Source organism: Xiphophorus maculatus, chromosome 22 (genome assembly GCF_002775205.1).
Source record: "Xiphophorus maculatus strain JP 163 A chromosome 22, X_maculatus-5.0-male, whole genome shotgun sequence".
Lineage (NCBI taxonomy): Eukaryota > Metazoa > Chordata > Actinopteri > Cyprinodontiformes > Poeciliidae > Xiphophorus > Xiphophorus maculatus.
This window is the reverse complement of record NC_036464.1, coordinates 14,636,620-14,653,285: the sequence shown is the minus strand read 5'-3', so window position 1 is coordinate 14,653,285 and position 16,666 is coordinate 14,636,620. Positions and strand designations below refer to the sequence as shown.

General features: G+C 39.3%; 1 protein-coding gene across 1 annotated transcript; it reads right to left on the bottom strand.

Annotated features, from left to right (window-relative positions):
- Position 1: 1 nt before the first annotated feature.
- On the bottom strand, positions 2 to 16,542 carry LOC102225188 (membrane-associated guanylate kinase, WW and PDZ domain-containing protein 3-like). Its single transcript, XM_023327600.1, has 16 exons — positions 16,111 to 16,542; positions 14,668 to 14,805; positions 14,380 to 14,554; positions 12,925 to 13,101; positions 12,537 to 12,684; positions 11,426 to 11,486; positions 9,522 to 10,049; positions 8,285 to 8,431; positions 7,356 to 7,516; positions 6,599 to 6,690; positions 6,421 to 6,512; positions 6,199 to 6,267; positions 4,973 to 5,421; positions 4,762 to 4,906; positions 3,861 to 3,961; positions 2 to 1,284 (listed from the first exon to the last, which is right to left on the bottom strand). The coding sequence occupies exons 1-16, from the start codon at positions 16,301 to 16,303 to the stop codon at positions 1,123 to 1,125; spliced, it is 2,838 nt and encodes a 945-aa protein (XP_023183368.1). The 5' UTR covers positions 16,304 to 16,542; the 3' UTR covers positions 2 to 1,122.
- Positions 16,543 to 16,666: the final 124 nt, after the last annotated feature.

Below are 16,666 nucleotides of genomic sequence, written 5' to 3'. Positions count from 1 at the left end.
AATATGTTATTTTTCCTTTAAAGTCTGCCGTATAGTTGTGCTTGAGGTTTTTCCAACCCACTTAAATTATTATTTTGTGTCAGCACAAAAAACTATATGTTGTTGAGAAATATGATCTAATATTACAGACTTCTTGTTTAGTCTTAATAGGTATCAGTGTTAGTAGTTCAAACTTCACATATCTTACAGTACCTCTTGTGGTTTATTTCTGTAAAGAAAATTTAAAAATCTATGGTTTGAAGTCAAAGTTTTAAAGACTACTTCTGTATTTTGTAGCAACTCAAAAAACATTGAGACACGAGTTCCATCCTTACATTTCTACCACATCTGCGGTCATGAAGCCTTCACCTCAGAACCACTTATGAGTAATACTTTATCAGTGTTATCCTCCCACAGAAATAAGGCACTATGCACAGCACATCCTCCTGCTCTTATCTGAGCTCCCTTGCTCTGATTTAAACCATACCACCAGCGTTCAAGTCCTGCTTTCCCCTGTGATGTGATTTCCTTCTTCTTTTCATGCCTGCATAAGCTTTGACCAAAGCAAGTTGTAATTAAGCCTCTAAAGTGGCGAATTGCTTCAGAGCACAAAAAATTTGCCAAAAAAATATGCATAAAAATACGGGGCAGAACATTTTAATTATCCCAGACTTTCACTAAAATCAAACTCTCGGTTTTGACATAACACAGGACTTTAATCTGGATATGAATCTATAAGTCTCATAACACAAGCAGGGATAATCTCTGTCTGGCGGTTTTTGCGAGGGCTGCTGGGTTGAGGAGAGTAAAGTGCAGTCCACTGTCAGACAGTGCTGAGGTCACGGATAGGCCTGTTGGAACAGTGGCACAGTCAACCAAGAGCTAAAGCATGAATCAAATAATTTTGTCATAAACCATACTTTATAAAAAAAAACATCTATAGCGAATGCATTTAGTAAAATGTTATAAAAGTAACATGTTGGACTTCATCTCACATGTTGATGTGGCAAAAAAGGGTTTCTAACAAACTTTACTACAATCTGCTTGATTCACTTTGTTTCCATCAGGAGTTGCAGGTTTCACTGTCTTTTATGCTTCGGCAGCAGTCTGCTGGCGAGGTGCACAGCGTCTACTCAGCAGGTCTCATAGCTCCGGGGGGACGAGGGGAACCTTCGGGACCTTGACCACGAAAACCATCGGGTCTTTGGCCTTGTTGCTGAAGGCACGGCGGATGACGTCCACAGCGTGCTGATGAGTTACTCCCTGCAGACTCTCGCCGTCGACGGACAACAGCTCATACCCTGCCTGTAAATGCACAACCATATGTTAAGAACATTTAAAGGCTCTTTTGATTTTTTTTCCTCCTAATTATAGAAGTCTGTATTCTCCCAAAAAAAAAAAAAAAAACTTCAGACAAAATAATTAATGGCAAAGAAACTCTAGGGACTCTCTTTATGTCGAAATGTTCACACATGACTGCATGTATATTTTAAAGTTTCCCCTTCAGCACAAGGTCAGTGAAAGAAAACAACAATCCCCAAACACCTGCACATGCAAACATGGCTAGAGAGTATTTGTACAATTTCCTGCAGGATGTGAGGAGACGGCTGCAAATCTTCTGAGTCCTCAGCAGAGGAACTTCCTCTGATGTCAACGGTGTTTGCTGAGGATGCACCTGCCTCACGCGTACTGCCTCGGCGAAGGTTAGCAACCACGTTACACAAAAGCACACAAGGACAAAGGCTATTGTTACGATCAGTCAGATCTGTTTTCTTTCTCCCTTTTCGATTTATTAGATGCCTATCTAATCACATCAAGTCTGCATATGTACAAGGTTTATGTAAGCTATTACATCTGTCCTGTCCTAATTTGATCCCTGCCACAAACCACAGTCTGTGATGTTCACTAGCTCTCCATGAAAAGATTTAGCTAAATTTAACCAATAGAGCTTAAAAATTCTTTCTCCAGTTTTTTTGAACTATTATTTTTTATCTGAATTACACTGATCACATTTTAATCTTCCCCATCCTCTTTAGAGCTGGATGAGATTTTCTCTTTTAACAGACAGAGGGCAACAGATACCATAGCTTGACCAAAAATGCTGCATGTTTTCTCTGAAATGGCTCTTTAGATTCTCCACTGTGGCTCTTAAAAACTGTTAAAGAGTTGAGCAATGTTTTTAATGAAAAGATAATAAAAAAAAAGCTTTCACTGTTTTTCCAAGACACTTTTATGTAACATATGCATCGCATTTCCACACAAAATGACACTAATTGTGTAAGGAATATTCTGCTTGTGTTTTTTTAAAAGTAATTCTCAAAAATAAAAGGAATATCCGGAAATGCATCAAACCTAAACACAAAACTTTTTTTTTTCTTCTGTGATGTAAAAATCTGAACAAATATCCTGTGGTGGTTGTGAAAACGAGCTATTTTGTTTTGAAGAAACACATTTTTGCAGCACAGCTGATGCAAGATGAGGATGCAGCTGTTCAGCCATGGAAAGCCTTTCCATTAAGATTTCCACACATTCTTTTGGACCAAATGTGAAGGCTTGGATGTCTGAGCATGTTGCTGTCATTCCCAGTCATTTCCATTTTATATTAATTCCACTGACAGTTGTCTGTGGAACATTTAGTTAGTTGTTAAGATTATATTAAGGCACCCTGCTAGACTGTACTGAGCTCCTGAGAGTGACCCATTGGTCTGCATTCATAGCTGCTGCATTTTATCCACTGCTGGTCACAGAACTAATTTAAATACATAAATGCATTTATTTATATGACTGAATGATTACTTTTGGAAATGTAGTGTGTGATGGCTCAATCACACGAAGGAACATTATACGTGCTACTCCTGTACTACTCAGGTGTTACTTCCTTTTTCAGAGAGGAAGGAGGTAGGATTGAACCATGCGGCTAATAATAGAACTAGTTGACTTGCCAAGCTGTGAGGTGTGAGGTGAAAAAAAACAGATAATATAGAGCATGGAGACTTTTATCTCTGTCAGGACCAAGTAGCCAACAAGCTGTCTGTTTTTAGTGATGGCTAAAAAAAGGATGGCGGTCACTGAAACATTCTGTTGGTTAACAAGCTTGTGAATAATATTACTCAAATGTTTTTGGCATACTTTGGACTTCTTTAAATCCGTGTTAACCTGGTTGACTGTGTTGGTGAATAAAATTTTAACTATATTTCTTATAAGCAGTCATATTTAAATTAAGGTTTACAGCCACTTCCAGCTGTTAGCACAACAGACATTTCAGATTGTCCCCCTCCTCTTTCAAGAATGGAAAGGTTTTGCTCTTGCTATGGATTCACATTCATGCTCACACATAAAGTAGGAATGAAGTTCAAATATTCCTTAAGGTTTTTGTTATGGGAAACTCTTTCCCATGCTCCAGCTCTCTCATGTTTAGTTTCTTTATGTGCATGCTAAGTGACCTTTAGTGAAAGACTCGGTGTATCAAGTGTTTAAAGGGAGTCTGACCAAGATCATCAGCCACTATTAAGCAACTGTGCAGGCAATATATTACCAATACATTAGCAGAGCAGCAACCATGTTCCTCATTAATAATAGAGACGATGCGCTACCTGAGATGGCTCTCCACTCATCTTCTCCTCACTGCACACTTTTAACATCAGCTAATACCTCCTTCAGCTCGAAGCCACAGAGCAGAGATCTGATAACACGCTAGAGTCAAGATGGACGACTGATGTGTTAAAAATGGGGTTAATATCTGTATGTTTGGTGGGAAGGTGGAAAATATGTTAACTACTTTGCAAATGTTTCTTCAGGTCTGTGTAAAAAGGGATGAAACTCTAGCTTTGAAGTCAGAGAAAAAAAAATATTGGTAAAATATTATGTTAGTAGATGCCCACCTTCAGAGCCTCATTTGTAGAGGCAGCTCCTCCTGGAAATATTTTCTCAATCTTTATTACAGGCTGGATCTTAGACTCGATACCCCCAGAGATGCTAATACCTGTAAAAATACACACTTAAAGTAATAAAAAAGTAGGGTAATACCAGACATTTTGTAAATTAGTGATATGACCTTTGGCTCTGACAGTCCGTCCATGGACAGGACCAGATAACATTTAAAATACCAAATTAATTCCCATAGCTCTGTTCCAGCCTTCTTTATTTCTAACTATTGCAAAACAGCTTAATGTTTTCAATATCTTTGATGAACCCTTGAGATAAATATTTTAATGATATGATGTTAAATTCAATTTATTTGCAATTTTTCTTTAGGAATATTTCACTTTTCACCCATTAAATTCTCTTTTTGATCATAACCGATTAAAACTTCTGATCGGATCTAACTCTGAGTGACCTCCTGCAGATACATTTTATTTATTAGAGTTACACAATCACATCTACTCACAGCAGACTGTGAGTAGATTATAGAAAGTTACTTTGGATATAAAAGTTCCTTTTTGTACCCAAAAAGACAGGCATGAAACAATGTGAACCACATGAGCACAAAGAAGAGAAAAGGCAAAAATAATGTCATTGTGCTTCTGTGGTTCTTTTGCACTTTTTTGCTTCAGTAATATTGTCTCTTGATGTCTGTTGGCCATCTTCTTAAAGAGTTTTTTCTTATCAGGTAACCATGAAAGCCGTCTATCACCATAATTGCTTTTAAATTTTGCCTTCTTCTTCCCAACCACGTAAACCAAACTTACCCAAGTTAAATGCCTTTTTCAGATACTGGCACTGCAATTGTCTTCACATGAATATGTGAAGAACATGAAGAACAACTAGGTAAGTTGTTCTTACCTAGCGATTGCTTGGCCTTGGAGATGGTGAGTGTCATGATTTCATACTGCTCAGCTGGTAGAGTTCCTCTTCTTTCTTGACCATTTTGAAAGTGTCCGTTTACCTGCAGGCCACTCCCTCGGCGTGAGGAGGGGCTTCTCTCTCTCTGGGGATCAAACACATCAGCTAGAGGGGTTCTCCCTCTCCGCTGTGAGGGAACCCGCACACTGACCTCAGTGTAGCCGTCCTGCCTGCTCTGTCTGCTGTAGATGCTGTCAGGACTCCCCTCTCTCCTCCCTCTGCCATGGCTGCTCCTCACAGGTGATCTCCCACGCTCAGGAGCTGCGTCTCCACGGTCTGACACAGACAGCAAGGACACCTGGTCATACCTTGGTGTCCCATTCTCACTCCTGTTCGGGGAGCGGTGAGGTTGACGTCCAGGCTGGGTGTTGTGAGGAGACCCAGAGAGGAGGAAACTGTGGCTGGGGCTTGGGGTACGTGAGCGCGCAATGGAAGACGCATAGTTATCGACGGGCACATCCAGCAGAGGGATGAAGGCACGGGAAGGTGGCAGGTGACCAGTTTGTTGGCTGGTCAGACGAAGTCTCTCGAAGTCTTCGATCAGCTGGCGCTCCTGGTGTGTGTCATGAACTGGCTGGAGGTGAAATCCACCTCTGTAGTCTGGGAAAGCAGAATCACAGTAAAAAAAAAATTGTTCTCCATCTGCTCCTTTTCTCCTCAAAACTTTGAAGCTTTCATAAAAGTTTTAGATATTTGCCACAAAAAGGAAATATGCTAATCAAGAATGGCTACTACCCAGTTTGTCTTACTGTTGGAGTGCGTCAGGATTATATTTTTTTACCCTCACCTGTTTCAGTTGTATTTGCTACCATTAGGGTTAATATTCAGAAAACTATGTCTTTCCATTGTTTCACAAAAACTTTATTGATCTACTTATGCGTATATTATTCAATTGGTTTACATCAATTACAAACGTCAGATTTTGTGTTTACATGTTTACTCGTCTTTGCTTTATTCATAACTCTCATACTGGAGCCAAGTTTCCTTTCAGTCAGCCAGCTACAACAGCTCCTTAAGGACTACAATCACTCTTTCGTTCACTAAAGACTAATTTGCACAGTTTGATTTGTAGATGTATCTGTTTTAGAAATGCAAAAGGAAGTTGAATCAACACCATTTTTTTATATAGATGAGGTCCAGTGGGAGCATAACGGTATGCACAGTTGTTTTCTGTATGATTGTAAAACAGCATTCATATTTAGCAAAATATGACCTCTTCGTGTAGCTGTTTCCAGTTTTATACAATAAATATGAAATAATCTGGAGAAAGAAAAGAAACATGTCTTTAAAATGTGTACCATATTCATAAAGAATGAAAGAAATCAGAAAGAGAAAGACTACAAAGCAAAGAGGACAAGAATAAAATAGCTGACATACCTGGGATTGGGGTGATGAGGTGACGCCGAGGAGTTCCACTGCGAGGTGACCGAAGAGCCGGTGAGCGTACTGGAATACATAAACAAAACATTATTCACATTTTCTAGCTATATTATAGAAGTTTTCTACATAGAGAGTTTTCTCTCACATGCACAAGCAGCACACTATATTTAGGAAATGACTACAATAAAACTGAGAAGTTTTTAGATCATCCTTGCTTACTAGAGCGACTCTTGAGGATGTCATACGCTTCCAGCTCAAACGGCATCACCAGGCTGTCAAAACGACCCAACTCAGACGTGGGTATCAGCATTCTGCAGAAGACAGTATCACAGCCTGTCAGCCAATATTTTTTTGCACAGTGTATGATGCACCGGGATGAGAGAGGATGGCAGCTTACCTTATTTCTCTGAGCAAAAGCAGCTTCTCTGGCCGATCCAAGATTGCCAGCAGGGGGCGCACCAAATCCTCAATCACATTGTCAGACAAAAACTGCAAGAAAAATAACAAAAAAAAAGCAAAGGACGGTTATTGATTTGACTCAAAAAGATTCCAGAAAATTACTAAGATTTAAAACATATTCTAGGAGACATTCTGCAGATTTAGGTAGATTTTAGCTCTACATTTTTTATAGCAACAATGGGCCAAGTAAGCAAAGAAAAAACACAATCAAGTTGTGGTTGCTGTTTTGTGTTATTTCCTTCATTGCCTTGAGCTGTAACGGAGAGAATACCACTGGATATCCTCCAGAGAAAAGTAAACTTCGAGAAGCGTGTTTGTCTTCAAATTAGCTGCATTCATTTTTAATATTCTCTCATCCAGGAGTGCCCTGAAAGTCCACACGGCGTAGTTTTATGTCTTTAATCGGTTTGTTAAGAGGTCACAGATCACTGTGATCACTGTCACAGATTATATGTCCTCAAAAACACTAAAGTATTGTTCTGTGAAGGACATTTGATGGTAATTCAACAGGCCAAATCCATCTTTTGTTCCAGCTGCTGCCAGACACGTCTGTCGCTGAAGAACAACCTCTGACACAGGGACTAACACCACACACTCAAGCTCACAAAGGGAACAGCTGATGTTACAGGTAAATCTCTAAGAGCCAAAACACACAAAAGAGGTTGTTAATGGGTAATTCTAGCCAAGCAGCTCACCCGCCGACAATGTCTCATCACTGCAGCAACCTCGTCTGGACTGAGCAATTTCTTTGACATGTCCTCCACATGCTGCAGCGTCTCATGATGGGGCAGTGGGCTGCCGGCGCGGGATTCCCTCGGGGAAGTAAAGAGCTGGAATGGACGACTTCGCTCTTTTTCTAGGAATGACGTTTAATGGTCAAGGTTGTTTTTTTTTGTCCCAAGTAGGAAATAATGTGCCACACATCAAAGACACATCAAAGAGCAGAATTAAATCACCAGTTCACAAAATATCACCCTGCCATTTATACAGATGCATCCCAGTAAATTGGAATATGAGGCCCATTTGACGTCTTAAATGTAACTTCTGAAAACAACAACCTTTAAGTAGTTATTGAACATATTTATCATTAACCCTACATTTCTGTAAATGTTTTTTTGGCCTGATGTAATGTTATAATCTCTAAGAAATTATATGTGTTTTCATTAGCTGTAAGCAGAAAATGATTTCATAATTAACAGATATTCAGGCTTAAAGACATATGCTTGTGTGTAATTAATCTCTATGTGTTTCAGTGAGTTGAGTTACTGAAATAAATTACTTTTCTAATAATATTCTAATTTACTGGATTGCCCCTGTAAAGGTACACATACTGCGCTGAAATTTTATAGGCTACTTAATCAGGCTACCAAAAAAATTATGCAATGATAGCACATGAAACAAGATGTGAACATCTGCAGACAGCATTAAAATCAAGCAGTCATTCAAAGACTCAGAAAAAAAAAGCTAGAGCAACGTTACCTGTAATTGGCTCAAAACTCTTACTTTATCTCATCTTTAATTCTCAAGATTAAGAAAAAAAATTTAAAACTGTCCTTGAAAATTTTGCTCTTTTTCCACAATGTACACCTGAAACAAAAGAATGAGGTTGTGACATCAGGCTCACCATTAGGATGATAAGACGGAGACCTCGAGCGACTCTTGTCTTTATGGTCTTTCTTGAAGAAAAGGTTGACAAAGGTTTTGGAACGCTGCAGGTTTGTTTTACCGTCTGCTGAGTCTTTCTGCTTCTGTTGCCCTTTTTTCTTCTTCTCTAAATGTGAAAGAGGGATAAAAGTGTTTTATTTTTAAACTAAAATCACTTACATAAGAGCTGATCTGTTCCGTTCTGCAACAATGGCTCTCATGTTATCTCTAATATCTATCTCTATTTCTAGGTAATGACTCCAACTTTAAGGTATTCTGTTTGCTCTATTGTAAATATTTTTACTAGCCTTTGTGCAGATTCACTATGTTTATGTTTCTTGCAGTCAGCTTCTCTGTTCAGTGAGGTAAATCTGCCTCTGTGATCAGGAACACAGTTGTACTGATAAATTGCAGCAACACCAACTTGAATTTATTATTGGGGGAATCACCATAAAATGCTCCTTGGTGCATAACAAGCATCTCTTTGCTTCCAGCATCCAGCAGCTCCTGGAGGGGTAGGTGGATTGGATAAATTAAAAGGGATAGGCTAATAACTCAACTCAGCCTGCAAAGCTTGTATGGGCATTTTGCCATAGCCTTGTTCTTATTCAAAGGTACAAAGAGCGAGTACAGCGGTCAGTGATTAATTTGAGTCTGGATAACCTATGGGCTCCTGGACAAATTCTGCCCAGAGCGTAAATCAGTCAAATTAATCACACTTTGCTCCTGGAGTGAAAGCGGGACTCAAGATGTTGGAAGGGATCTTAATCATCAGTCATAAAACCTGGATTTCACCTCATTAGATGTGTCATCAGTCTAAACAGGCTGGTTCTACTATTACAATTAAGACATATTTCAGAGAATAACTTTAACTTATTGTTGTGTTAATTTCCAGTAGTGCTATGGCCCATAAATCAGTTCACTATCCTGCATATGAAAAATTATTCACTTGTTTGTTTCTTGTTCTTTTTTTCTGTGCATCTTTGCCTTGCTCTCCAAGCTGTTACCACTAAGATAATCTGTCAAACTGTAGAAAAAAGCTGAAACATTTCCATGCTCTCATGTAATGTGTGTTTAGTTTCAGTGGATTGTTAAATATTCACTGCAAACTCTGGAGAACCCCATAAAAACCTAAAATGCACCTTTATTTGAGGCTTTTATGTCAGAAGCTGAGAGGGTTTTAGTCCAGTTTTTCTCTGGAAGTGTGCTGGTCTCACCTGACACGGTGATGTGGCTCTGGGAACGTCGGATTGGCTTTCGTGGTTTGCTCAGGGCCATCAGTGCTTCTGTTTTAGGCGACTGTTTTTCAGCGTCCCTCTCCCCGGCGGACGGTGTCCTCACTCGGCCCCGTCCCAACTCTTTGACCTCTCCCATGTCCCTCGGCCCCTCACCTTTCCCGCGTATGACTGTGTCCTTCAGCAGCATAGTTTCCCCTACAGTCCGACTGGTTTCCGTGTCGACCAGCCGGTCAGGGTCCAGCCTGTTAGGAGGAGAATGGTCCATGAAGTCTGCGGCTGGGGGGTCAGTCTGAATGGCACTGTCTGCTGTCCGCTCTGCGCTGCTTTGACGTCGGGAGCGATCCTCTGTGCAGATGGCCACATCCACCATCTCTGAGCGAAAAACCGGGGGGAAAAGGACCTGAGAGAGACCACTGAGGGAGCTGACAGGCGTGCTGGAGGACAGCGAGGACACAGAGGAGTTGGAGTCTGAACCCTGAGAGGACAGTGCAGGGCCGCCATTGGCTACTGTGGAGAACAATCCATAATTACAAGGATTCCAGATTAGTGTACTGAAGGTTGGAGTATCCCAGTTGTTTGTTCTCATCAAGCTACATGTGGCGTCATTCCCACTTCATTTGAGGTCTGCTTTGTTTGAATCACAATCTTATATCCTGTAAGCTTTTGAAAGCAACATGAAGTAGGAGTTGGTTTATTTTTTTAACCTTTAAGACAAAGGTTAAAAAAGTGACCCTGCATCTTAAAGCAGATGTCAGATTATGATATGTTCCAGATCACTGAGCTGCCAAGAAATGTGAATAAAATAAAGGGCAATCTTGCTACACGTGGCTAACCTAAAGGGACATGTAAAAGCAACTTAACATTTTTTCATATTATAAACACAAACTGCAATCTATTTTATTAGGATTTATTGTCATATATCAACACAGAGTAACATATACCTGCTAGGCATATGGATGTTTTTTATTTTATGGTTTTTATTTTGTTACAAATCTAAATTTTAAAAGTGTGGCTTGTGCTCATGTTCATCCTCTTTTTTTCCAATAATCCTGAATAAAATCTAGTGCAACGTATTGAATTTAGAACTCACAATTAGTAAATATAGTAATTTTGTGTAGTTTAATTTCAGTATACTGTAAATCCAGCTGTTCTGTGAAGGCCTCAGAGAACATTAGTGAACATTAAAACAAAAACACACCCAATAGGTGAGGGATAAGTCTAAGGAAGGGTTAAGTTAGAAAACAATATTATAAAATCGTTTTGATATCTCATGTACTGTGTACTGTGTCATTGTATCATAATCCAAAATAGAAAGAATATGCCAGAACTGCAAACCTATCAAAGCATGCTTTCCAACTTATTGACAAGTCTGCAATAACTCCGGGGGAGCTGCAGAGATCCACCGCTCAGGTGGAGAAGTCTGTTGAGATTCCCATGTAAATCTGACTACACTATACATCTGGCTTTTATAGAATAAGTCATTGTTGAAAGGAAATCACAAAAAGTACACTCTTCCGATTGTAATTTGTTTTCCTTTCTCTTCCACTTCTCAACCATCCACAAAACGTTGAGTTGATCTTTCACGTAAAAAAAAAATTCAAGGGCAATGAATAATTTTGCAAGGCAGCAGAATCTAAGAGGGCACTTCGCAAACAAACATGGGAAAATAAAAAAAATGAAGTATCTTATCAAATATTCATGATATTGTTCAGGGCAGGCCACACTCTGGACATAAATATTGAAGTCAGTATCTTTTCCCAAAAACAACCTATAGTCATATTCAGTAAATTAGACTATGTGTCCCAATGAGGCTCATTTGTCAAAATAAAAGTACCTTTCAGAAATAACTTTAAAAAATGACTCATCTTGGAAAATACACTCACATTTATCAAGCCAGCCATACTCTGCCACCATTTCCTTGTATGCGGGATATCTTCCAACTTCCTGTGAAAGACATTTACATAAATAAGCATAAAATGTTAGAAATCTCAATGCCTCTGAAGTGTGGTGTTCTTGATTACACACACTAGAAACCAAAGCTTTTGGATTAGCCAAGATGTAGTTGTTTTCCATTTTTTTCAGTATATTTTTTGTATCAAAATTTCTCTTTCTGTTTGAGAAATCACCTGTTTGGTCTCCACAATGCACAGCCAAAGGTCACGGCATATCTCCATATGAGCCATTCATGTCCAGGTGTGAAACAGCTTAATATTTAAAGTTAATCCTCTCCTATGCCTGCCTCTGATCTACCGCTCTAATAAAAGATAATAGGAAGCCATAAAATTAGGTTTTCTGTTGATTATAACCTGATCCCGGGCGGCCTTTGAATAATGAAAGTCGTCCCTGGATGTTTTTCACACATGCAACCTGAGATCAGGGCAGTAAAATGATCTAAGAGGGCACGCATATGCATGTTGGTGCGCGCTGCACAACACACGCATGTCCGTTTACATGCATGCACATGATTCCGTCATCCAAAAATGACACAGGTTAAGTGGTGCGGTCTTACACACAGGCACACAAAACCAGACACTTATGGAGAATCATAGGGCTGCGGGCCAGTCGTCTGCTCTGCTGTGGAGGCTCAATGAGAGGAGACGGCGTTTTACTGCTAATATTTAGCACATGTCTGCACTCAAAGGCTCAGTCAGCTGTTACATTTTAACAAGAATTATTTATATAAAATAGCACATCCTGTAGGAATGTGGTGGTAAAAAACCAAAATCATACTTTAACAACTTCCTGGATATTTTAGGGTTTAAACAGCTGCTGTGTTAGGGTATGTGTTTCTGACAGCTGTATGGAGATGTTGCTTTAATATTTTCAATACATTTATTCATCGAGTCATTACTTTGTTATTTAGTTAATAGTAATAACTTTGGTAACACTAACAAGCCTAAAACAGAAGCATTTTCATCTGACTTGATGTCAGAGAGTGAGGAAAAGCAGTTCTGTACTCTCAACATGAACAGAATGTGGATGCTTTTGTCTCACCCTGATGGTTAACATGACGTGAGTGTGGCTCTTCAGGACCTCCACTGCATTGCTGTGGGTGATGTCCTCAAAGCTCACCCCATTTGCTGCAAGGATTTGATCTCCCATTTTGATGCCGTGCTGTTCTGCAAGCCCACCTGGGTCCATTCTGGAGAAAGAACACAAATATAAAAGCTAAGAAATATATGAATAAGCAAACTGTAGCACTTACACTGAGGATAAATTATTAATTAAGTGTAAATTGAGATAGTTGTGTTTTTTGTAAGTGGGTCATGGTTGGTTTGATGTAATACAAAAAGTTATCTAAAAATAATCCAGCAATTCAGAATATATCAGAAAATATGTCCAGCTGTAAGACATGATTAATTTTTGGTTTTTGAGTTTATACTTTGAGACATAAATGCCAAGTCCAAACTCTTTGCCGCCTCTGATGTTAAAACCCAGACAGTAGTCGTCCGATGTAGTGAAGAGATGTACAATCCGGCGGAGAGCGCTGTCTGAGCTGGCCTCTGACGGCGTACGACCGTTCTCCTCCACCACCATCCTTCTGTGAATTAGATCCACCCTGCGCACACATATGCAAAAGATATACTCCGCTTTGCTCTCGATACACCAAACTCACATCCGTCAGTATCAGTTAATCAAAAAGCCATAAAGGTCACAGCAGTAATCCATCCACTGCTGCCACATGAAACCCAGATACAGTGTATCCCAAAAGAGAGATAACCAGTGTAAGCTCCAGACAAGTGATAAGCTTCACATAAAAGACCCACACAAAGCTTAAACGTGCTATTACTAAGCGGACTGTTCTTTACAAAATCATGAAGAGACTCACAAAACCATTCATACATATTGAACTTTTTCTCATTTAGCGCATTAAGATGATGGACAAACAGAAAGTAGAGCATAATTATGTACTGGAGGGAACTGAAGAACATGTATGTTTTTTGTAACGTTTTACAAGTAAATCTGCAACTGCATCTCCCCCTTACTGCAAGTATGACTGTAAATCTTTTGGGGCTATGTGTCAGTAGCTCTAGAGTGTGATATTTATAACTGTTCTTATGTTTTGCAGATTTTGCTTTATTGTAAATATTCCCATTAACTCTTAGCTGCTTCCCTGCCCGCTGATAAAGAACAGAATCCCCACAGCATGATGGTGCCACCACATGTTTAAGGGGATTGTGCAGTGTTGGTTGTCCTCTACACATAATATTTTTGCAAATAGGTCAGAAACATCCAGCTTGGTCTCATCTGAATGAAGCACCTTGTTCCCACTGTTTGCTGTGTCTGCACTGCTGTGGGTTAACATTGAAGTGAGCTTTTTATGTCTTAACTACAGCAGATATGTTGCTCCATACTTCAGTGAAGGTCAGATTTGTAATGTGCACTACTAGTCCTGTAAAGAAATTCTCCTATAAGTTGCAGATCTCTTCAGCTTCTCCAGATTTATGAGGCATTCACTGAACAGACATATTTAAACTGAGATTAAATCAGTCACAAATGCTCTCTCTTAACAAATTAGGAGGCTCTGAAGCCATTTTTTTCAATAAGTATTATATAATAATAATATGGAGGGAAGAATACACAAGTAAGCTGAACTTTTCAGATTTTTGTTTGACAAAGTTCTTTTCCCACCAGCTAACAGGCCTGCACTACTTTCTGCTGCTTTATTCAAAATCCCAATAAATACACTGAAGTTTGTGGTTTTCAAGTGGCAGAAAAATATCAAAGTACAGTATATGGATGCTTTTGAAAGAGTGTATTACAAAAATAAACTTGCAAATACCGTATTTAATAACTAGCCTTCGTATTACAGTGTAGTGTATCTCAGTGGTCTAACCATGTGGTCTTCTCCTTGGAGTAGCGGATGCCGGGGATCTTTCCTACACGCCTCACCACCATCCTCAGCCTGTTGTTTCCTGTCAGGACCTTCACAGCGCTGCTCATGGTGATGCTCTCCAGGCTGACTCCGTTCACCTCCACCAGCTTATCCCCCACGGTGAGCCCAGCCTGTGCTGCAGACACGTATAAAACTCAGCATGATAAACAAAAGTAAAATGTCACGTACACAAAACACCTCGACATGATGTAAATACAAAAAAAACCTACAGACACATTAAATCTATACCTGCTGTGCTGTCATCCTCCACCTTACTGACAAATATACCAAGTCCATGTTCGGATCCCCCACGGACACTAAAGCCAAGACGCCCATCTGAGCTCTTATTGACTGTCACTGTGTGAATATCTTCACTGTCGTCTCCTCCTGCAAACGAAATCAACATGAATCTGACATACAGTACAGACCAAAAGTTTGGACACACAGTTGTGTCCAAACTTTAAACTGAGATTTAAAGTTTAAAGTTTAAAGTAAACTGAGATACAAACCAAACTTTTGGTCTGTACTGTATGTGTTTGCACAGTCAGACTGCCAACTACTGTTAAAACCCTACACAGGTAAAGTTAAAAATAAGTATGATAAAAAGTGTAACAAGATTTTGGTGTAATAAGACAATACGGTCCATGTTGGAATCGATCTCAGCTGAACAGTGAAAAACTGGGATCTGAAATCTGATTTATGTGTCAGTTATAAGAAAAGGGAAAATTAGCCTAACTGTGGTGCTGAATGTTATTCACAAACAACAAAGACTTTTTTAAAAATCAAGCACTTTTCACAGAAAATTCAATAACACACGTATGTCTTGCTCTCTAAATAATGGTTTATGACCACTATGCCCCATTACATTCATTGTTTTGTGTGAGTGAGAAGTAAGAAAATATATTTGTTATGATTTACAGTCATAAAAGCTTGGGACAGCAAGTAAAATGTAATCTATATGAAATAAGAATACAATAGGTAAAACTGTAAGTACTAACTAATATATGACAGCCTCTTTTTTTTTAAGTGCGGCAACAATCTATTCATTGTTGATGCTTAAAATCTATATGTGACTGTGGATAGTTTTAATAAATGTATTTACCAAAACTGTTTTTATCCTTATAAAGTAAACAAAACAAAAAAGGCTGTAAATGTACTAGTATCGATCAGGCTTTTTCTTAGATGACACAATTTTTTGGTTTTCTTTAAACCTTCTGCCTGCTAATCTCCATTTGTTTTCTTCCTAAGACTTTATCACGTGAAAAAAAGGTGCTGCACTTTCTATGAAGTGGATTGTATTTTAGGCTAAATTTAACAGAAGAATTCCAAGATTGTCCCAATTATTATTATTATTATTATTATTATTATTATTATTATTATTATTATTATTATTATTATTATTATTATTATTATTATTTTTATCAAAGCATGTCTTTATCTGGTTCTAATTCTAATTCAAATTATGGGATTTCTTAATTCTAATGCATTTGATAAATAATAAAAACGTTTAAAGTGCTGGTGCATCTTTAAAGGTGATGATGTTAAAAATATTCCTGGAAGTAATTTCAACTCTATCATCTTTAGTACTGAGTTACTCTGACTCAAACTATATTAAATCAGACATGGCTAATCCATAGGCTTCCAGCCCCATAAATAGTGTTACAGTCATCAGTTACCAAGTTTAGAGCTCACCATCTACAGGTGCATTGATGAGAATGACCCTGCCCATGGGAGAGGAGGACCTGCGTCTGTGGCGCTGCTGTTTCTTCAGCATGTAGCGCGTAGTGCTTTGGGATCCCCCACCCCGGCCTCCATTGCTGAAGTGGGGGTGCCCGCCTCCGTTTGTCATCTCGCTCCAGGCAGGATGGTGAAATGAGCCAGCCATCGGGTAGGCCTGGAAAAACTTTTCTCCGTCATCCAGGCACTGGAATATCTGGTTTCGCCTGTCGGGAGGAGGAGGAGGAGGTGCAGCCTCGGGCTTGGGGGAGAAAAGGTGGAGAGGGGCAGCAGTGGTGGAAAAGTGGAGTGGCTTCCAACCACAGATCCAAACTCCTCAACTGAACTCTGAAAGTGGCTACGACTGAAGTTGACGACTTCTACCGGACTCCAAGTATAAATAAGAAAAAGTGGAAAACAAACGGATACGTAGAACTGAACAAAAGCCAGACAAATACATAACCTTGCATCCTACAAATTGAAAATAGTGGGGGGGGGGAATAGTCACTCAAAATAAACTGTAAACTCCAGG